This window comes from Neocloeon triangulifer, unplaced genomic scaffold (assembly GCF_031216515.1).
Source record: "Neocloeon triangulifer isolate White Clay Creek 2 clone unplaced genomic scaffold, ASM3121651v1 ptg000013l, whole genome shotgun sequence".
Classification (NCBI taxonomy): Eukaryota; Metazoa; Arthropoda; class Insecta; order Ephemeroptera; family Baetidae; genus Neocloeon; species Neocloeon triangulifer.
In genome coordinates this window covers 4,522,942-4,541,833 of record NW_026775555.1, presented here as the reverse complement: position 1 = coordinate 4,541,833, position 18,892 = coordinate 4,522,942, and the positions used below count along the sequence as shown (strand labels likewise).

Sequence of the window (18,892 nt, the reverse complement as noted above, 5' to 3'; positions counted from 1 at the left end):
TAAAAATCTTGACCCACTAGACAATCACATTGCCAGCCTCATTAAATCGGTGTCCCAGACTTATCTCGGCGTGAGACTTCACCATGAGATTCGTCTTCAAAATTTAAAAAAGGGTGCCTCGACACGTTATCATGATAGTCGACAGATAATTAACAAGCATCAGTGATTCTTATTCTACTTTGTTATAATAATAGTTTTCTCATATTATTTTAATATAGTCCACTTCAGGTTTTTTTTTATAATTTAGTTATAATTTTAAATTTTATACTTCAGTTGTGAATATTATAATTTTATTGCTTTAACACAGCTATTACACTAGTTAAAGCACCGCCTGATTTTTTAAATTCAAATGTAATTTTTAAGGAAAACTATTTATGATTCAATATTTCAATATTTATAATACTATATTAATAGTTCCTATTTTAAAATCTGTTTTGTATTTAATTTTATAATAATATATAGTTCCTATTTTATATTTGCTGTTATAATGATAATAAATGTGACATGTAAAATAAATGTGCGAGATGTAATATTATATATCAAACAATGCTGTGTGTTTAAAAAAAGTTCATAATTTGTCTTTTTTAAATGCTTTTTATAGTATCGAAATTATAAAATAAAATAATGTTTTATGTTGCTGAACTTCACTTTTTTATTATTTATACCATTTTAACCCGCAGCACTCTTAAAAAAAATTTGCATTTATTAATCATATACTTATTCTCAGTTTGGCAAATCGCATCAAGTAATGAAAAGAGAATAATAAGCCTGAAAGTTATACTCTCATGGCCTGTAAAATATACTGTGCCGCACGGTACAAAATCTCGCTCAGCTGATGGCAGCTCGATCGCTCACAGCAGGGGGGCCGCTCGAAAACAGGTCCCTCTCCCCCAGCATTGGATGCGATATCCATATAAATGAAAGATCCTTGGGGACCTCCTAGCCCTCTGAGGCATGGTAGCAAAAGTGATAGAATTAAAAATATAATTATACATTACATACCGGTCCATAAATTACTTATAATGAACCAATATTCAGATTAAAAGCAATTGTTTTATGTAGTGTTTCCAATAATTTACCATTTTACCAGTTTGGAACTGCTGGAAATTCTGGTTTTTATATATTTTGTTCATGTTGGTAGATGGTGTAAAACCTCGGAGGCACCAAAATATCTCCACAGCACAGCTGCTGTCTCTGAGGTTTTCTTTCTTATCGTAATTTCGTTCAGTTCAGACGAAAGGTCAATTTTTCGAGTGCCGCGGATCGGCGAATCAAAGGAATATGATGTTGTCCCGATCTAAGACTGTCCTGCAGTCAAAGCAGGTGAGTCTCGTCCACGTGAAAAACGTCGAATTGTTTTAAATGGCTTGAATTCGGTCCACAGTTCTCGGCCTTGCTAAGACGGCTCGAAAGCACTTTGGTCATCGCCGAGCACAACAATGAGAAATTGACTCCAATCACCCTGAATGCCCTGACGGCAGCCAAGCAGATCGGAGGGGACATCTCTGTCCTCGTCGCTGGAACGAAATGCGCTGCGGTACGGCCTTAAAAAATTAGATCCAATAATTTTTTTTAATATTTAGAAATTAAACAATTATTAATCTTGTGAACCTTCTCTCCTATTGTTACATAACAATATTTGTTTTTAAATAAAATTTTCAATCAGGTTGCTGAGGAGGTGTGCAAGGCCGCTGGTGTTGGCAAAGTGTTGGTGGCCGAAGACCAGGCATTCAACGGATTCACCCCTGAAACGCTGACCCCATTGATTTTGGCCACTCAGAAGCAGTTCAATTTCACGCACATTGTTGCTGGGGCCACTGCTTTTGGTAAAGCTCTCTTGCCCAGGGTGGCATCCAAGTTGGACGTTTCGCCCGTCTCGGATATTATTGCCGTCAAGTCATCTGACACTTTTGTCAGAACAATTTACGCTGGTAATTTTTTTAATCACTGCATTCTATTTATGTTTTAAATTATATCAAAACCATTTTACTAGGAAATGCTGTGCTCACTTTAAAATCTAAGGACCCGGTTAAGGTCGTCAGTATTCGAGGCACTAATTTTGAGGCCGCTGCTGCTACAGGAGGCAGTGGAAAGTCGGAGGCTTTTGCTGCCACCGACTGCAAGTCTGACAAAATTGAGTTCGTCAGCCAGCAGTTGAGCAAGAGCGACAGACCTGATCTTGCCAGTGCCAAGGCTGTTGTCAGTGGAGGTGCGTGTAGATTTTTATTCAATCCACCCCAACATTAATTGTAATTAAAAAATTTATTAAGGACGAGGAATGAAGTCTGGAGATAACTTCAAGATGCTGTATGACCTTGCCGATAAATTGAATGCTGCCGTTGGTGCGTCGAGAGCAGCTGTTGACGCAGGATTTGTGCCCAACGACCTGCAGGTCGGGCAGACTGGCAAGATTGTTGCCCCTGTAAGTCTTTTTGACTTAATAAAGAGATATTTTTCCTTTAAAGCTATATCTTTTTTTAGGACATATACATCGCTATAGGAATTTCTGGAGCCATTCAGCATTTGGCTGGAATGAAGGATTCCAAGACCATCGTTGCCATTAATAAGGACCCCGAGGCACCAATTTTCCAGGTTGCGGACTACGGTCTGGTTGCCGACCTCTTTAAGGTCGTACCTGAGCTCACGCAGAAGTTGTAAAAACTGCGCACTTTCATCAAAATTTGGTGGATTTTCACTTCTGTACTGCCACGCGCTATGTTAAAGATTTTCAAATATATTTTTCTTTAGCCAATAAATGCTTCAATTTTATTGACATCTGATATTATACAAAAAAAATAGTCTTCATCTTTGATATTATTAAAAAAATGTACCTAAACTAGTCACTCTTGATCAGTGGCTTTGCACAACTAAGATCCATTTTATAAATTTCACTGGAAAATATTCATCATATGCAGCTACTTATTTCAGCAGCACGTCAAATTGATCTCCATTTTGAGATCGCTTTCAGAGATAATTAAAAATCACTTGCCCTGTGGTTCTTCGTAAGCAAGTTGGACACTGCACGCAACCCACTTGAATCGGAAGGCACTTTTTGTGTTGCCAACACTGGTTGAAGTGCAGATCAGTCTCAGGGGGTCTCCTGCAATAGAAAATGATTATAAATTAATCAGGCTGATTAAAACAATCCTCACCATCTTGGAGCACATCTTTCAGTTTCTGGCTTGCCATTGATGTACCAAATGCAGAAACCCAAGCGCGGTGGAACAAGACCGACTCGAATATGTTATTTCCAATGTGCAACAAAGCGAGACCAAAATCATCATTGATGATCCTCAGCACTTGACCTTGTCCTTGCACAAAGAGAGCTTTGCAATTCAGTCCAATGTTCTTGATGGGATGAATCAATTCCTTGATCTCAGAGCTCACAGAATCTGCCGGTAAAAAACAGGATATATTTAACGACAATTAAATTTTTTTTCATATTCTCACAATCTGTCTCATTATTTTGTGAATGGTGTCTTGGGCCACGCCATACATGTGTGGCCATCCAAGTGATGCCGTCTCCACTGGTCGACAGCTGAGGAATTGCATCACAGTAGAAGACGTTGTCAAGAGGCATTTGGGTCTTCAGCGACTGCTTTGGGTTGAGGCGGGCTCCGAAGGACCACACTTTGCTTGCCTGAAAACAATTTTCTATACATTTCAAAAACAAAATCTCAATATATTTATTACCAAAAAGCTGATGTCAATACTTTCATCATTCAGGTTTTCATAGGTGAGTGTGCCTTTCCTTTTGCCGCTGGCATCGATTTCAGTGACTGTGCACTCCCTGTTGGACAATCCAGGGATGTACTTGATGTCCAGCAACTTTTCCTCTTTTATGTCCCAGCCGTACATGATGAACCACTGTGCGTCCTTCTCGTCCTCCTTTGAATTCAAAGGGTGGGCAAAGAATCGGACCGTGGTGCCGACTTCAACAAACTGCAAAACGTGGGCCGCCTCATCCTCGGCTTGGCTGATCAAGGCCCCGCGATGAGCAAATTTCTCGGTCTTCAGCAGTGCAAGTTCTTCTTTGCCATTCAACTTGCAGGTAAATTTTATCAGAGCCTTGTGCTTGGTGAGAGACCCCTGAACAACACCTGTTGCTTCGATGAAAGCTATTGTTCTGAAAATAACAATTTTTTAATAATCTCAGATTTTTCTTTTTCCTCTACTTTATGCTTTATAAATCAAGACCATGTGAAATATTGGTAATTGTAATTTTATACATGGCATATCAAGCTAGCAATAATATACCTGCTACTCTCCATGACTAATTTTTTCCTATGACCAATAAAAAATGTTTTATTTTTCCTTTTGGTCTTAAATTGTTTGCCTGTCGCTGTTGGACAAAATCTCGTTGTTTCTTTCACTAAAACACGTGAGGAATATTACAGAAATATTGAAATAAGATAAGTATGCTTAACAAGGTTTCTTTTACCTATAAATCCTTTCCTTCTACGAATTGTCGGTAGCCAAAACGTTTGAATAATAAAGATTTGTTTATGAAAATTGCAATTTTTGTGTTTTCAATATTCCAACTTTCAAGTCGACCGCATCGTCCTTTGGCGCTGGGGTCTAGGGTGGTGGTAGTCACGCCCACGCCCACATTTCTTCTAAAAACCAAAAATGACTTCCAACGATGTCCCTGCCGCTGTCCAGGAAATCGAAATCGGGCCCCACATGGGCCTTCCTCAATTGAACACGATCAAAAACAGTTTGGAACAAGTAATTAATTAAATTTTTAATCATTACGGCCATAAATCATTCACCTTCGTGCCCGAAAAAGCGATGCAAATTTCGATTGAGTCGGCTGCTGTTTTGCCGCATGCATTTTTCAAGATCGTTTAATTCTATTTTTCAGGAACTTGCTGTGATGCAAGATTCGCTGCAGACACTGAAGGTAGCCCAGCAGAAGTTCCAACAGTCTGCAGATTGCATGGAGCGAGTTGATCCCAACTCGGAAGGCAAAGAAATCCTCGTGCCTCTGACTGGATCCGTATCCTTTTCCAACACATTCAAAGACACCCACGCAATTTCGTTGTAAATATCGCGCGCGGAACCAACTAATTTTGATTCATTAATTTACTTAATATTATTTCCCCAGCATAAATTTAATTTTCCTTAATAGCATAATTTTTAGATGTATGTTTCCGGCAAAGTTTTGGATTCAAACAATGCCCTCATCAATATCGGAACTGGGTATTATATTGAAAAGGTAAATAAAAAATTTATTTCATTCTTACAGATATTAAAAAATTTCCTTTCAGGACATTGAGGGTGCTAAGGATTATTTTGACAGAAAAGTAAAATTTGTAACAGAGCAAATGGAGAAGATTCAATCGATTGGAATTGAAAAAAGCAAAATTAGAGATTGTGAGTTTTAATTTATTATTATTTTTTTTAAATGAAAAATTGTTCAATTGATTTTGTTTCAGCTATTGCTGATATGATGCAAGCAATGATGGCACAAATGCAAAAGCAAGTTGGAACGGCATCAAGTCAGACGCAAACCTCGTAACCCTTCCTTGTGCACCAACCAGACTTCAGTTCTTGTGAAGTGCAACTCCTAACTGATCCTCACTTATCTTGGCACCAAGGTCTGTTTCTTTTCACGATATTTGCGTTGTGCTGATGGAAATGCGTTGCAAACGTTAAGTTCACACAAAATGCTAATTTATGTTAACGATCTTAAAATTTCAAGCTGTTTAATTACGCTTTGATAAAATAAAATAAGCCAATAATTTTCTCAGAATTACCTTGTAACTTGTTAAACTCCTATATTTGATATTTATATTTCCCTCTAAAGCTCCAACACAAAACTCAACCACTCCAATTAAACGAAATTTTAGTTGATGAAGAAATTAAGGCGTAGTTTAAAGCTTTTTGTAGAATTTACAATCGCTTCAAGATAATAAAATAATTTTATTCTTCGTCTCCGCAATTGTCATCATAAAACCAGCACAGACGCTTCTCCTTATTGAAGTGAGGCAGAATTGGGGGGCAAATCATTCTTGTGCTTTGCAGATAACCTCCCAAGATTGGGAACCAATTTCGTACACACATGTAGTAGTGCCTGCAGCTAGTAGGGTCAGCGAATAATCCAGCACTCGGGCAGACGAAAATTTTGTATCCGCCTTGCTCGTCAACGCGCCTGAGGGGAATTTTTTTCAGATTAACGCTGACCACTTTTTTCACAGAGCAGTCGGCTTCAAGGGGCAGGGTGCAATTTCCAGTTGAAAGACTGAATTCGAAACCTGGCTCGCAGGCGCCAATGTGTTGCTTCAAATTGGAACCCGTTCGAACGCACAGATAATACCGGTTGCAATACCCTGGATTAAAATAATTTTTAATCAAACTAAAAACAAATAATTTTGTTACAACCTGGTAAATAAAATGCCCCTTCTGTGGTGCAAGTGGGTGGTTTTTGAATGCAAATATCAGTGCCACTGTCCTCGCAAATTGTTCCTTTTCGGCAAAACTGCACCCGCTTTTGACTTTTCTCGTTGCACGGCCCATAAATCATATTCCCCAAGCATCGGAAACCGCTTGGCCCGCAATCGTCTGAATTTTTATCCAGTGCGTTCTTGGAATTTTCCTTTGCGAACGTCTCTTGACTGCTTTCAGTGAGCAGCAAACTAATAATGACCTGAAAGACAAATTAAATATTCTTCAATTTTACATATCAAAATTATTCCTACCAGTAATATTTTCCAAAATTGCTTCATTTTCTTATTCGTCCTTTGTGAATTGCTCTCTATTCAGTTCTAACAAGGGTGATTGTCTTATTTCAACAATTTAGACCGTTCTTATCACTTAAAATATTTCTCTCCATATTTTGTAAACCAAAGTTCATTAATTTTGACCTCAATGAGATTCCTCTAGAATATTCAAGACAAATAATTTATTAAACAATTTTTTCTTCATTTTCCTGAATGTTTCATAAAGATTGCAATTATTAGTTGAAGGCGCAGTATAAAAAGTTTACTTTTTTACGTACATCAAGTACCTTGATAATTTGTTTATTTGTAGGGACGCCGCGACAAAAGAAACCTACGTCACTTATATTAATTTATTGTTGCGTTGTAAAAGCCAGCCAGACGCATATATGCAATCATTATCGTGCGCGAATAAGATAAAGTAGTTCTCAACAATGCAACACCCAATAACTTTATTGTACAGACGAGTGAGGACACCTCGGCTAAATTGCACTACTTGCCCAATACACGCCCAACGTCTCAGTCGCAAAAGATGGATAGGCTGATCTTTGCTGTTGTCGTTCTATCGCAGGTTAGCACAAAAATTTAAAAAAAAATCAGAAGTTTTCTTAAAACGGTTATTTAAAATATTTGCCATATTTCTGTCAATTTATTGAAATAAAATAGTAAAATGTTCATTTGAATACAAATATGTCAAAGAAAAAAAGAAATGTTTGTGTTGAATTTTGTTAAAATTTTGTATCAAATTCTGAGCCAAACTGTGTTGCCGAACAGGTGGCTCGAAATTTCTGCTCGCAGAGCCCCGAGTGTGCGCCAAACCAAGAAATCATCTGCCCGTCGAATTCAACCTTTGCTTGGTGCTTGTACACCCTGCACCAAGACCCGTGCCCAAAAGACCTTTTCTGCGACCCTTCCCTTCCGTACATCTGCTCCGAAGACCCTCCAGTGCAACCACCAACCGCGATTCCGGACCCTGACGCTCCCTCGGACGAGTACCCTTTGCCTGGGTCTGAAGACGGCAAAACCTGGAACGCCAACGCAACGCCGCCGTCAACCTGCGACAAGCCAGGCCGCTTCCCTGACGTTGATGACTGCTCCGTATTCCACATGTGTCTTCTTCCGAACCTGACGCACATGCAGGTCAGCTGCCCTCAGGGTAGTCATTTCAGCGCCAAGTTCGGAAAGTGCGTCGAACCGGAAAGAGCCAAGTGCGAGCCGCAGTTTCAAGATTTTCACTGTTCGGATATTGGCCCCGTGCCTGACCCTGAGGACTGTTCCTCCTTCAGAATTTGTCACCCTGACGACACTTGGAGGAAGTATTCCTGTCCATCGGGATCGACTTTCAATGCGAGACTATCTCGGTGCTCAACTGGGCCCGAGGAATGTGACCTGAGGGATCTTGAGGAGAAACAAAAGTTTGTCTGTGTCTCCAAAGGGCTTTATCCTGACCTCAAAGATTGCCGAAAGTTTCACATGTGCTTACCTTTGGAGGATGGATCTTTTGCTCAGGGACAGGCGATTTGTCCAAGAAATTCGGTTTTTAACGAGATGACCAAAAGGTGCACAATCGATTTGAGCGTTTGCAACAACGCGCAGAAATTCTGCCATTTGAGACACGCTGGCAGGTACCCCAGCAAGGAAGGTTGCGCTTCCTTTTACTGGTGCGGCCCTGGAGGCGCTTATCAGGAGTACGTCTGTCCTTACGGGAGCAACTTCGACCCCAGGAGCGGACGGTGTGAGTACGAAAGCAAATCGCACTGCAGCATTCATCATTTCAACTGTGGGAAAGAAGGAAAATTCCCTGACGTGGAAAATGATTGCGACGGATTCTTTGTGTGTTTGAATTTCAATAATAAGTGGAAAGTGCAGAGGTACCGCTGTCCTCAGGGTACTAAATTTGATGTAAGCAAAGCGAGGTGTCTGCCAAAGGAAATGGCTGTGTGCCACAAGCCTGTTAAATTCCTGTGACAATTTGTAATTGGCAAATATTTTAATTTAGACAAAAGCTATAGAATTTAATAATTTTAGTATCATATTTTCATAAAAGTAATAAAGAGGAGAAGGTTTTAATAATATTATACAATTAATAGGAAGAATATTTTGAGCAATATAAAATTCCTTTAGATGATGGTGCCAATTCATGGTGACCAAGAGGTCTGCAACGAGTTTGGCTTTGTTTGCTCCAACTGTACGAGCTTTCGCTTATGTCCAGATGCTGGATTGGCGCCATCGAGTGAGGTAATGAATTGTGTCGCTGGCTTCCAGTGCAACATGCAGTCCGACTTGATTTGCGCCCGCACCTGCCTTGTACCAGAGTTTGTTTGCCACGAGCCTGGCCTGTTTCCAGATCTGAAGAACTGCAAGGGGTACTACGCTTGTTCTCCGCGCAGAACAGGTGGTTTCATCTTAAGCTGGTATTTGTGTCCCAATGACTCCAGGTTTGACTCCGAGGAGAGAAGATGCCTATTCGGATCAATCCCTGATTGTCCGTGATGTAGTGTGTATTTTTTTGGCACAATTGTATTTTTTAGATTTATCGAAACTCAATCCTTAGAGCCTTCATTTTTTAAGCAAGGACTAAAAATTAAAAATATTTTCTTCCAGTAGAAAATTGAAGATTTTATTTTATGTTACGTAACATAAATTCCTTTCTCGGTTTTTTTCTGTGAAAGAAATATACATGAAAATCAATAAATTAATAAATAGTCATTTTTGATCTTTTAAGATCGTATCAGTCACAAAAAGAAACTAATTAAATAAACCGTAAATTGTTCACAGAAGCGAATTTATAACCGAGTGGCAATACAACAGTTTATAATTATGCATTTAAGCAGATTTCAGTGCTCTACTAAAACACAAGATGCGCTCACATGTCCCACGGTGCCTCCAACATTCTGTTTTAACCTTAGTAATGGGTATCAACAAATGCGTTCATTTACAAATATTTACATAGTTTCACTAGCCTTTCATGTAGCTCACTTGCATTTTTGGATATCGAGATGCACTTTTCTTGTTGATGCACAAATTTCCATCCCATAGTCCTTGTATTTGATTCTGTAGGTTGATTTAGCAGGTCGGGAGCAATGAAGATCGCAAAATACTTTTAACGCTTAAACTTTATTCCTCACAATCAGTCGTGCGATGAGAGAAGAAGTCTTACCGGCTGGACAATTTTCAAATCAATAAGCAGACACGCCAAATGAACAAATTTACTGAAAATGTGACCAGGAACTTTTGAATTTGAGTGGAAGAATTTTTAAGTCCACTGCAGAACTTTACCACCAGTCATGGGGATGCTTCTGCGGTGGCTCCTCCGGTCAACTGACCCTCTGCCGCTTGCTTGCGTTTCCCATTTCGGAACTCTTCACTTTGAGAATGTACGAGATCTGGGGGTAGAACTTCATCACATCACGCACTTGGATCAGAGGAAGAGTTTCATTCAGGGAGCTACACTTTCCAGCCTCCATCAAAGCCCTCATTTGCAGCCTGGAACAATAAAAAATGAACAGTGAACCAACTTACAACTTGCAATTAATAAATGTTAATTTTTTATGAATTTAATTTGAAACCTACGTATTTCCTTTGAAGAGCTCAATATTTAAAACTTCTTGCAGAACTTTTCTGCAATTGTGAAGCTGAGTATTTGGGAAGAAGATTGATACCAAATCAGGCATGGTCATCAAAAGCTCAGAATTGTGGTATGGTTTTGAATTTATGCACGGGGTCTGGAAGTCAAACAATGTAAAAATTCTCATCTTATTGTCTTCTGAATAATAATCGTCTTACCAACACATCTTCGACTAGTGCCTTTTGAACCTTGTATGGGGCGTGGCTGTTGCCAGGTGGAATCGTAACTTCAGGGATGGTGGTCAACTTTTGAGAATCCACTGTTCTAAATTTGAAATGTTGGGTCAGTTTAAGTTATTAACAAAAATCAGACGCCAACCTTAAACCATTTGTGGGAACAAGTGGAGGTGGGGTTGTGTGTTGCTTGTTGGCTGCAGCTGCTTGCTGCCTCAAGGCTGCGGCTGCCTGCTGCTGCTGCAGTTGGATTTGTAACTGACTGCTGTTGTTCTGCTGCAGGAGTCGCTGCGTCAGCTGGGCCATATTGTTGTTCACCCTCTGCACGGTGGGCTGCTGTAGTTGGGTGCGTTGCTGCTGCACTTGTTGGTACTGAATTTGCTGCTGCAAGCGCAATCTCTGCAAAAATGCAAAATATTTTAGAAATCATTCATATGTTGATAATTTAAAAGCGACATAAAGCAAATAAAGAAATTTGCGGGTTCATCAAAAAAAAAATTGTTGATCAAGGTGAAATTAACCTGCTGTTGTTGTTGTTGCTGCTGCAGCTGCTGTTGTTGTTGTTGTTGCTGCTGCTGAAGAATTTGCTGCTGGCTGGATTGCTGTCTTGAGAGTTGTTGCTGATTTTGACTGTGGAGCATTTGCGCAGCAAGAAGTGCTGCGGCTGTCGATCCCGAGTTAGCTTGATTGAGCAAAATCGACGTGTTCCTTCCAGTCGATGTGATCAGATTTGTGGTTGTTGCCTGTCTGGTTGTGGTTGCTGGGTAGGCGGGTGAGGGCCTGGAAAATGTAAAGAATGCAAGTGAGTAATGTGATGGATAGATAAAGTAAATTCTAAGGGTAAATTGAGATTTTCTCCAAGATTCCATTGAAGTCTACTTCGATAGAATTGAAGATTTAGAATTAAATTTTTGTCTTTGAAATGTTTAAAACGCCTATAAATTTAAATTTTAGATTACACTTTTCTTTAATTATTTAAAATATGTTTAATTACGTAAAACCCATTTAATAATAATAGCTCAACAGAAAGTGTTACTTTAATCCTGCAATAATAATTAATGTGCAATTTACCGTTACCTTTATTTTTTAACTTGATAGCTATTATGATAATGCAGCCAACATGTAAGGATAATTTTCAATATATCACAATAGGTACAATGTTGACCTACTTTAATGTTGACATATTGATTATATAGCTAATTCTAGTGAGTGTTGATAGCTAAAAGAGAAAGAATAATATTTTCTTACCTCAAATTTGCAGTCAAATTCATAGTGGAAGTAGTTGTTGTTCTAACTAAAGGTGGTGGCTGAGGGGTCGCACCCGTTGGCATAGAATGCACCTAGTAATTGGTTGAATAAAACTTCATTTAAATTATTTTTTAATTCATTTACCTGGTTGTAATAACTAGTGGTCTGGCCATTTTGACTACTTTGAGTGTTGTAGATCAATCCGCCAATGGAATACTGAAATTGAAAATGAATAAAATTTAATTAATCAATAATAAGTGTTAAAAATGGGACAAGTGTCAAATAAATCAAATTGCCCCCTGAGCAGGAGAGAAGACGAATCCCAGCTCTACTGGATTTCCCAAAGAATCTTGTACACATTCGGCATAATTTTTTTTGTTTTTCAAATTACCAAGTTATTCTGGATCATGCTGGTCTGCCCCATCCTGTTGAATTGCTGCTGCTGCTGTTGTTGCTGCTGCTGCACAACACTACTAGTCTGATATTGAGACTGACCTCCCATGAGGCCGTTCCAGCCGTTCGTCACTTGCGCAACAGGCGTTGCTGGAATGACAGGTTTTGGTACAACCTTGGGCAAAGGTGGTGGAGGCTCCTTGGGCTGAATGGTCCAGGCGCCGCTTCGTACAGCACCCTTCAACTGACTCTTGGTCGGGTCAATCAGGGAGCTCTTGTCGACACCCTTGGTCGGCCAGTAGTCTTCGAAAATGGTGCCTGGCGGGAAGTAGGACTTGATGTCGTCCAAGCTGATCACAGAACATGTTTCCGAAGCAAACAACTCATTGCGTATGCCTTGCACCTTGCAACAGAACTTGAGGTATGACAGGTCCCAGCCACCGAGCTTTTCAGCCTTGAGCTTGAGAGTGTCCGTCTCGCCTTCAAAGTAGAAGAGAGGCACAAACTGGCTGGGTCCACTGATTGTGTACGGCACTACCGACTCGCCATTTATTCGCACAAAACCACAACGGTCACCGGGTTGGCTTCGGTCATTGCACAATTTATTCACACACATGTCCAGGAACCTGTAGAATTCGCAGACATCAGTCACTTTCACGAGGAGGTCGTGGTTGGTGAACAGAACGTTTCCGTAAGTTGCTGAAAATCAAACATATTACTTAGTATTTTCAATATAAGATCTAGGAATTCCAATAAAAAAATATCCTGCGTAAAAGTCTACATCAAGGATATAATTGCAAAAAATGGCACCTAGATTCAATTAGTGGCCTTGAATTCTTAGAAAGATAAAAAGCTTTTAAGCATTTTGTTATCTATGGTTTCCTGTCAAAACACTTTTGGAATGCTATTTTAATTTTAGCAGAAACATTCAAACATTTTTGTAAAGAAAGTATGGGCTTACAGTCACAGTGCTTTGTGTTGATTTCATTGAACATTCTTGCCTCAGCCTCAGTCATGTATTCGCTCCTGATGGTTGTGCAGGTGTAGATTTCGGGCCTCAGGACTGACAAGTAGTGGAAAAGCACTTTTGAGTCTATGATTCTCACAGAGCTGTACTTTTGGCCTCTTCTCAAAACGTACGGAAAGTGCGTTTTTAAGATGGTCTCCCAACCAAAGTGGCCCTTTTGTGTTTCTTCGTCGATGGCCGGCTCGGAGCTTTTCGCATCAGACTTTTTAGCTGAAACCTCGACCGGCTGGACGTCGGACTTGTCAGCTGCTGAAGCATTCGGGGTGCGAATTAAGTAGTTTTGGATGGAGCCGGCTGGAATGCCACTCTGCACCAGCCTGGCCACATTTGCTGCTTGGGCCGCCTGCTTGGCTTTATTAGCTGCTTCAGTGGCCCGGTTTTGCTCAATGATTTTGTTGGCAATAGCCTGGATTTCGGCCTCATCGGCTCGCTCCACCTTCACTTTGGCACCTGAAATTATGTTTTTGTTTATAAATCAAGAAATTGAGATGGAAAAACAAATATATTATATGTATTCATGTCCACGTCAGCAATTTAAAATTAATGTTTTTTTTTAGATTAAATAAGTTACATAATTAAGTTAAATGTACTTGACCTTGCAACTGATTCTTTAGTACGAAAAAATTCAAAACATATACACAAAAATGAAAAACCCTCTTCATTTAAATAATCTTTCTCTTTGTCCGTAAAAAATTTAAATCGAACTTATATTGTTTTGAATGCCTGATTTTTATTATTTCATTTGACTCAAACCATTTCAAAACAATTTATCCAACCTTATGTATTTATTAAAAAAAAAAAAAATAATATTAAAAAATAAAAATAAAAAAAAATAAACAAAAATAAAGCGTTTGTGTATTTCAATATTTTAATTGATACGTATAAGTGAGTCATTTTTTTAGTATACCAATTTTCTTCATATATATTATTGTTTTTCAAAACTGTTTTGAACATTTCATTATTGTTTATCCTTAGGAAAAAATGGAAATTTGAATTTGTTCTAAATAATAGCAGAACAAACGGGCAATTTAGTACATACGTAATTTAAACTGTGTGTACAGCAAAAAATTTTATTTGGCAAAAACATTCCCTATTGTGACATTTGAGATAAATTTTTCTAGGGTTAGAAGATAGAAAAGCTACAGCAAATATTGCAAAACCACTGATTAATTGAGCAATAACTGAGCCGCGAGCAATGACAGCGACCATATATACATAATAGGTATATTATGTACTTTAATACATACATAAAGCATGGCTTAACTCCTACTTTCACATCAAAAAGCCTTGCTCTTTTCTGGAAAATCTCCGCCCTCTGACCCCGATCGAACATATTGCAAAAAATTTATCGAAATATGCTTGAAAAACAAACCCAGCATGCTCACATGGGGCCCCGGAGAGACCCGAAGTGGGCCACAAAGTTTGTAAACAAGGGCGCCGTCGTGGCCGACGCCCGAGCCTATCGGCGCGCGTTTCGGGGCGAATGAACGTTGCCGAATTTTTTGAATTTTGCGAGAATTTACCTCCTCCGATTTGGGCCTGGCTCGGCGCTGAAAAGGCGGTAACAGGAGGCATCGCCATGTTTTGGTTCCGATTCCACTAGGACAAGTCGTCGACGTCGTCCAGCACTTCCATCTCACAAGTCCAGACTCCAGGCCGACTGGGTCGCCCTGCAGCTCAACTTTCCGGGAAAGCGGGCAAAATTATGCGTTCGGTTGGGAGTTTGTTCGTCGACGGCGTCGGCGGGGCTCCTGGGCATTGAAAACGAGCTCTCAGGTTATGACGGCCCACGAACTCGAACTCTGCGCTGTGTTGGACTAGCGGCTGCATGTACACCGACCGTCATATGATCGTGATTTTGGCATTTCGGTCTCGCTGAACATGCCTGTGGCTGTACCGCGCAGCCTTGTTTCATTTGTCGATGTTGAAATATCTGTCCTTCCCCTCCCTAGCCTCGCACGCACGTTCGCTCCGTTTTCAAGGTTGCCTCCGAACCTCCGGCCTCGAAATACCCGCCAATGGGAACGCCCCTCTCGCCGTCAGCCAATCAGCGACGCGAGCGTGCCTGTAAAAAACGTGTTATGAGTAAATTGCGTGACGTCACCGTACTATATTGAACCTTTCTAGGGGCTGCGCGCGAGGCTAGCGGACAATCCGTAGACTCGAGCGCACCGTTAGCGCATGCGTCAATCCCCGCGGCTAGGTGGGGGAAGGCGTTAAATTAGGTCGTCATTTATTTTTGTGGGGGCTCCTGGGGGTGACCCGCTTTATCAAAAGCCGTTTCCGCTTCCGCTCTTGCGTGGTAGCCACGTTGACGTTACGTGGGGGAGGATTTCAAAACTTTTAATGCCTTGTGCGGACTCGTTTGCTTATTTTCTTTTCTAAACATATCGTAAATATGACGATGAGTCATCAATTTTTAGCTGCGCGTCAGCAGGAAAGTTACACAACGATCGAAACATGTAGCAGGAAAAATTGCCTTTAAATCTGATAAAATCAATATTTACATGAAAAGTGAAAAACTTGATTTTTTTTTTCAGATTTACAAACTTATAAACTTTTGAAAAAAAAATTTATTTTAAAAATTTTTCCTAAATTATTTTTTCATGCTGAAAAAAATTAAAAATTTATAATTATGTTCTATATTTTTAGCATAATGTACGTGTTTTGAATTCAACTTAATCGCAAAATAAAGAAATAAAATATTTTGCTTCTATTTCTGACCACATAGCGTACAAGTTCAGTCTTGCTATAAAAAGGTAGATGTTTGTTCACGATGAAAATTTTATCCGCGGGCGATTTTTCACGAAAGTTGCCGAGCAAGATAATTTACCCCCTCTCTGCGAACGAGCAGTGCAGCAACGACCTGCTTATTGTGGAGGGGATGCGGTCAATCAACTTCTCCACCGTCGGATGTGATACGAGTGGAGGGGTGAAAAAAGATCGCGCAGGAGGGGAGGAGCCCAGCCGGCGGCAGAGAAAAAAAACTGAGAGCGCGAAAAGAGATGCACAGGCAATTTTATACTGCGACCAGTGGTGCGCAGTGCGGAATTTGTAATGGCAAAAAATTTTGAACATTAATATTCATAAACGGAGAATTTACAGCATTTTATCATCAAGACGCAAATCGTAATAAATCATTGTGCAGGTTGAAAGGCATAAAATGACTAAATTAAAGAATATTTTCTTAACTTTTATCTTATCTTAACCTGCAACTGAGGTCAAAGTTCATTTAATGGTAAACAAAATTATGAATTTTGAATTATTATCATTTTTTGGTTTATTTATCGTGAAAAAACTAATAACATAAAAATTGGAAGTTGTTTAAGGATAAAAATATTTTCATTTTTTTCTTTCTTAAATTTATAATATCATTGGTGTTTATCACATTTAGCAGTGTGTACAAATAAATAGCATGGCAAATACAACAAATCACAGGAAATAATCATTACTAACCACTTACTGCATCCAACAGTTGTCTGCATTGAAAATAATTACAATTATTATTAATAAGATCTTGAGAGCAACGAAAAATAATTTAGTGATTTTACCTTTGGAGTCCAAAGAAAATTCCTCGTCTTCAGGCAATTCCATCATGGCTTTTGCAACTTCTGCTCGTTTCAGCCATTTTTTAACCTTATAAATTAAATTTTTGAAAAAATATAATGATTGATTAAAAATGGGCCAACCTGCAGGTGGAGCAAATGTTGACGCCTGCTGCCTTTGACCTCCCTTGGCAGATGCTCTATCAGAATTGCCAAGCACGACTGGTACTTTTCCAACGCTACGGAATAACTTCGCTCACATTCATACTGCTCTGCGACAACTCCCAACTCTAAGGCATTGTGAAGTGAAGGAGTGGAAATTGACAATCGGACTGATTCGATGTTTATTAGATGTTTTTAAGATAATAAATAATTTTTCTTTACCAAGTTCCTCAAAGTTTGAGTCTGAACTTCTTAAGGCTGCAGTGCTTACAGAAGAACCACAAGTAAGCGTTTTCAGCTCACACATCCTGCGTCTATATTGATTCATGGTGACTTGCAAAGCAGACTTTTTAGACTCATCGGTCTCAGCTGAATTTTTAAAATTTAGAAAATAAAACCTAATCCCTTTAAAATTTAGAAAAATACCATCATAGAGAGGCTTTAGGAACAACAGTGCCTGCTCGTAAAGTTGTATTGCTCTCAAGTGATTTTGCTCTTGGTCTGCTTGGACAGCCTCAGTAGCCAGCTTGGTTGCTTTTTCCAGAGACTTTTCATCAGGGGCATGTTGAAGGTCCAGGAATGGGTGAGCGAAAAAGTCAGGAAAGTCAATTCTGACGGCTGGATCGTGTTGCAGGAGCCTGGTCAGTAGGTCTTGACAAATTGCACTCACTTGGTACCCAGACGAGGGCATCTGAAAGATTGCAATTTTGTAAAGACTAAAATAAAAAATAAAAAAATTTTTTTTTACTTCAATAGGTGCATGTGCCTTAATTTTTTCAAGGAGCTGATCAAGACTGGCGGAAGAGTAAGGAGCCTTTCCAAACAAGCATTCGTACAAAATCACTCCGACAGACCACAAGTCAACTTTGGCGTCGTAACTTTTAGACAGGAGTATCTCCGGTGCCATGTACAAAGGAGAGCCTCGCAACGAACTGCTGTGGTCCGACGACTTCAGAGTTTGAGCAAAACCAAAGTCTATTGGAAAATTTTCAATAAAGGAAACATGTAAATAATTTTTTTTAAGGAATTACCAGCCATTTTTAAAACAGGACTTGTTCGAGAGGCCAGAAGTAAGTTTTGTGGTTTCAAATCCATGTGTGACACATTTTGGCTTCGGATGTATTGCAAAGCTGACGCCAGTTGTTGCAGAAACCTCCGACACGTCTTTTCAGGCAGTCTGCGCTTCTGCCTAATTAAATTTGACAAGTCACCACCAGCGCAATAGTCCATGACAATGTGGATGTACCTTAAAAATTAATTACATTAAGAAATTGATAATTGATATTAATATTTGTACTTGTCATCCCAGAAAAAGTCCTTCATTTCAACAATATTTGGATGCTTCAGCTTCTTCAGCAAGGAAATTTCAGTCAGCAAATTTTCTATTGTGGTAGAGGACAATTTTCCCTTTTCAACGCATTTGATTGCAACCACAGCTCTGGGTCCGCTCTTTAATCATGAGTGAAATGGTAGAACTATTGCACAAAAATTAATTAAAGTCATCAACCTTTTTGTAAGCTTTGTAAACAGTGGCATAACTTCCTGCGCCAATCTTCTCCACCACTACGTAGCCTTCAATCTGTGGAAGTGCCATTACGAAAGGCACAATTGCAAGGAAAATAGCCGAATAATAGAGTTTAGAGTTTGTTGAATCCTGGCATTGACGTTAAGGCACTAAAATTTAGCATGTTGTGATTGATTGCTCTCTTGTATCATGAATTTCTGCAAGCTGATTAAAAATTTGAAGTGGTCGGAGAAGAGGGGCGTACACGAGCAAGGCGTCAACAAAGGAGGGAGACTGATAAGGTAATTATAGATAAGCCTTTCATAGAAAACTGGTATTTAAAGAACTAATCTTCTATTAAGCTATGTATTAAAAGTAAAAAATACTACCGGAAACATTAAATATTTTTAAATTTAGATTCATTTCCAGTTCAAAATTTAAGTTTTTATCTCCTTCTGTTACTACCTACTAAATAAAAAATCAAAACAAATAA

At 39.4% G+C, this 18,892-nt stretch overlaps 7 protein-coding genes across 9 annotated transcripts; 3 read left to right on the top strand and 4 right to left on the bottom strand.

The window, feature by feature from the left end:
• Window positions 1-1,161: 1,161 nt before the first annotated feature.
• On the top strand, window positions 1,162-2,773 carry LOC132199164 (electron transfer flavoprotein subunit alpha, mitochondrial). Its single transcript, XM_059623693.1, has 6 exons — window positions 1,162-1,323; window positions 1,385-1,537; window positions 1,667-1,931; window positions 1,994-2,209; window positions 2,271-2,422; window positions 2,482-2,773. The coding sequence occupies exons 1-6, from the start codon at window positions 1,282-1,284 to the stop codon at window positions 2,656-2,658; spliced, it is 1,005 nt and encodes a 334-aa protein (XP_059479676.1). The 5' UTR covers window positions 1,162-1,281; the 3' UTR covers window positions 2,659-2,773.
• LOC132199165 (uncharacterized) lies at window positions 2,731-4,697 on the bottom strand. Its single transcript, XM_059623694.1, has 6 exons — window positions 4,442-4,697; window positions 4,258-4,372; window positions 3,694-4,126; window positions 3,451-3,640; window positions 3,153-3,392; window positions 2,731-3,100 (listed from the first exon to the last, which is right to left on the bottom strand). Exons 2-6 carry the CDS (start codon window positions 4,269-4,271, stop codon window positions 2,982-2,984), a joined length of 996 nt encoding a protein of 331 aa, XP_059479677.1. The 5' UTR covers window positions 4,272-4,372; window positions 4,442-4,697; the 3' UTR covers window positions 2,731-2,981.
• On the top strand, window positions 4,569-5,781 carry LOC132199168 (prefoldin subunit 5). Its single transcript, XM_059623696.1, has 5 exons — window positions 4,569-4,728; window positions 4,865-4,999; window positions 5,144-5,218; window positions 5,271-5,376; window positions 5,439-5,781. Exons 1-5 carry the CDS (start codon window positions 4,630-4,632, stop codon window positions 5,519-5,521), a joined length of 498 nt encoding a protein of 165 aa, XP_059479679.1. The 5' UTR covers window positions 4,569-4,629; the 3' UTR covers window positions 5,522-5,781.
• A 94-nt stretch (window positions 5,782-5,875) lies between these two features.
• On the bottom strand, window positions 5,876-7,215 carry LOC132199166 (uncharacterized). The gene is made up of 4 exons (XM_059623695.1): window positions 7,010-7,215; window positions 6,702-6,881; window positions 6,385-6,649; window positions 5,876-6,332 (listed from the first exon to the last, which is right to left on the bottom strand). The coding sequence occupies exons 2-4, from the start codon at window positions 6,726-6,728 to the stop codon at window positions 5,926-5,928; spliced, it is 699 nt and encodes a 232-aa protein (XP_059479678.1). The 5' UTR covers window positions 6,729-6,881; window positions 7,010-7,215; the 3' UTR covers window positions 5,876-5,925.
• LOC132199163 (probable chitinase 10) lies at window positions 6,793-8,826 on the top strand. The gene is made up of 2 exons (XM_059623692.1): window positions 6,793-7,290; window positions 7,494-8,826. Exons 1-2 carry the CDS (start codon window positions 7,252-7,254, stop codon window positions 8,685-8,687), a joined length of 1,233 nt encoding a protein of 410 aa, XP_059479675.1. The 5' UTR covers window positions 6,793-7,251; the 3' UTR covers window positions 8,688-8,826.
• Window positions 8,827-9,318: 492 nt separating this feature from the next.
• Window positions 9,319-15,614, bottom strand: LOC132199161 (uncharacterized). Of its 2 annotated transcripts, XM_059623689.1 has the most exons (12): window positions 15,308-15,614; window positions 14,712-15,253; window positions 13,123-13,638; window positions 12,160-12,860; window positions 11,913-11,984; window positions 11,769-11,860; window positions 11,042-11,300; window positions 10,666-10,919; window positions 10,506-10,611; window positions 10,293-10,444; window positions 9,999-10,205; window positions 9,319-9,931 (listed from the first exon to the last, which is right to left on the bottom strand). In XM_059623689.1, exons 2-11 carry the CDS (start codon window positions 14,767-14,769, stop codon window positions 10,037-10,039), a joined length of 2,379 nt encoding a protein of 792 aa, XP_059479672.1. In that variant the 5' UTR covers window positions 14,770-15,253; window positions 15,308-15,614; the 3' UTR covers window positions 9,319-9,931; window positions 9,999-10,036. The 2 variants fall into 2 exon arrangements, with proteins under 2 accessions (XP_059479672.1, XP_059479671.1); XM_059623688.1 differs by having other exon boundaries at window positions 9,319-10,205; window positions 15,308-15,612.
• An 829-nt stretch (window positions 15,615-16,443) lies between these two features.
• Window positions 16,444-18,655, bottom strand: LOC132199162 (serine/threonine-protein kinase ULK3-like). Of its 2 annotated transcripts, XM_059623691.1 has the most exons (9): window positions 18,403-18,655; window positions 18,193-18,344; window positions 17,927-18,141; window positions 17,644-17,870; window positions 17,322-17,586; window positions 17,118-17,264; window positions 16,878-17,065; window positions 16,740-16,824; window positions 16,445-16,667 (listed from the first exon to the last, which is right to left on the bottom strand). In XM_059623691.1, exons 1-9 carry the CDS (start codon window positions 18,487-18,489, stop codon window positions 16,648-16,650), a joined length of 1,386 nt encoding a protein of 461 aa, XP_059479674.1. In that variant the 5' UTR covers window positions 18,490-18,655; the 3' UTR covers window positions 16,445-16,647. The 2 variants fall into 2 exon arrangements, with proteins under 2 accessions (XP_059479673.1, XP_059479674.1); XM_059623690.1 differs by having other exon boundaries at window positions 16,444-16,824.
• Window positions 18,656-18,892: the final 237 nt, after the last annotated feature.

Bases quoted from the DNA above. Each gene is read 5' to 3' on its own strand.
- LOC132199164 (XM_059623693.1), top strand. From the start codon at position 1,282: ATGATGTTGTCCCGATCTAAGACTGTCCTGCAGTCAAAGCAG. The intron at 2,210-2,270 runs GTGCGTGTAGAT...AAATTTATTAAG, and splicing joins CAAGGCTGTTGTCAGTGGAG to GACGAGGAATGAAGTCTGGA. The intron at 2,423-2,481 runs GTAAGTCTTTTT...ATCTTTTTTTAG, and splicing joins CTGGCAAGATTGTTGCCCCT to GACATATACATCGCTATAGG.
- LOC132199165 (XM_059623694.1), bottom strand. The intron at 3,641-3,693 runs GTAATAAATATA...AATTGTTTTCAG, and splicing joins GTATTGACATCAGCTTTTTG to GCAAGCAAAGTGTGGTCCTT. The intron at 3,101-3,152 runs GTGAGGATTGTT...TTTCTATTGCAG, and splicing joins GAAAGATGTGCTCCAAGATG to GAGACCCCCTGAGACTGATC.
- LOC132199168 (XM_059623696.1), top strand. From the start codon at position 4,630: ATGACTTCCAACGATGTCCCTGCCGCTGTCCAGGAAATCGAAATCGGG. The intron at 4,729-4,864 runs GTAATTAATTAA...TCTATTTTTCAG, and splicing joins TCAAAAACAGTTTGGAACAA to GAACTTGCTGTGATGCAAGA. The intron at 5,000-5,143 runs GTATCCTTTTCC...CATAATTTTTAG, and splicing joins TCGTGCCTCTGACTGGATCC to ATGTATGTTTCCGGCAAAGT.
- LOC132199166 (XM_059623695.1), bottom strand. From the start codon at position 6,728: ATGAAGCAATTTTGGAAAATATTACTG. The intron at 6,650-6,701 runs GTAGGAATAATT...TTTGTCTTTCAG, and splicing joins AATTTTGGAAAATATTACTG to GTCATTATTAGTTTGCTGCT. The intron at 6,333-6,384 runs GTTGTAACAAAA...ATTTTAATCCAG, and splicing joins AGGGGCATTTTATTTACCAG to GGTATTGCAACCGGTATTAT.
- LOC132199163 (XM_059623692.1), top strand. From the start codon at position 7,252: ATGGATAGGCTGATCTTTGCTGTTGTCGTTCTATCGCAG. The intron at 7,291-7,493 runs GTTAGCACAAAA...GTTGCCGAACAG, and splicing joins CTGTTGTCGTTCTATCGCAG to GTGGCTCGAAATTTCTGCTC.
- LOC132199161 (XM_059623689.1), bottom strand. From the start codon at position 14,769: ATGGCGATGCCTCCTGTTACCGCCTTTTCAGCGCCGAGCCAGGCCCAA. The intron at 11,301-11,768 runs GTAAGAAAATAT...TACATTTTCCAG, and splicing joins AATTTGACTGCAAATTTGAG to GCCCTCACCCGCCTACCCAG. The intron at 10,206-10,292 runs GTAGGTTTCAAA...TTATTGTTCCAG, and splicing joins GAGCTCTTCAAAGGAAATAC to GCTGCAAATGAGGGCTTTGA.
- LOC132199162 (XM_059623690.1), bottom strand. From the start codon at position 18,489: ATGGCACTTCCACAGATTGAAGGCTACGTAGTGGTGGAGAAGATTGGC. The intron at 17,587-17,643 runs GTAAAAAAAAAT...GCAATCTTTCAG, and splicing joins AGGCACATGCACCTATTGAA to ATGCCCTCGTCTGGGTACCA. The intron at 16,825-16,877 runs GTTGGCCCATTT...TTAATTTATAAG, and splicing joins AACATTTGCTCCACCTGCAG to GTTAAAAAATGGCTGAAACG.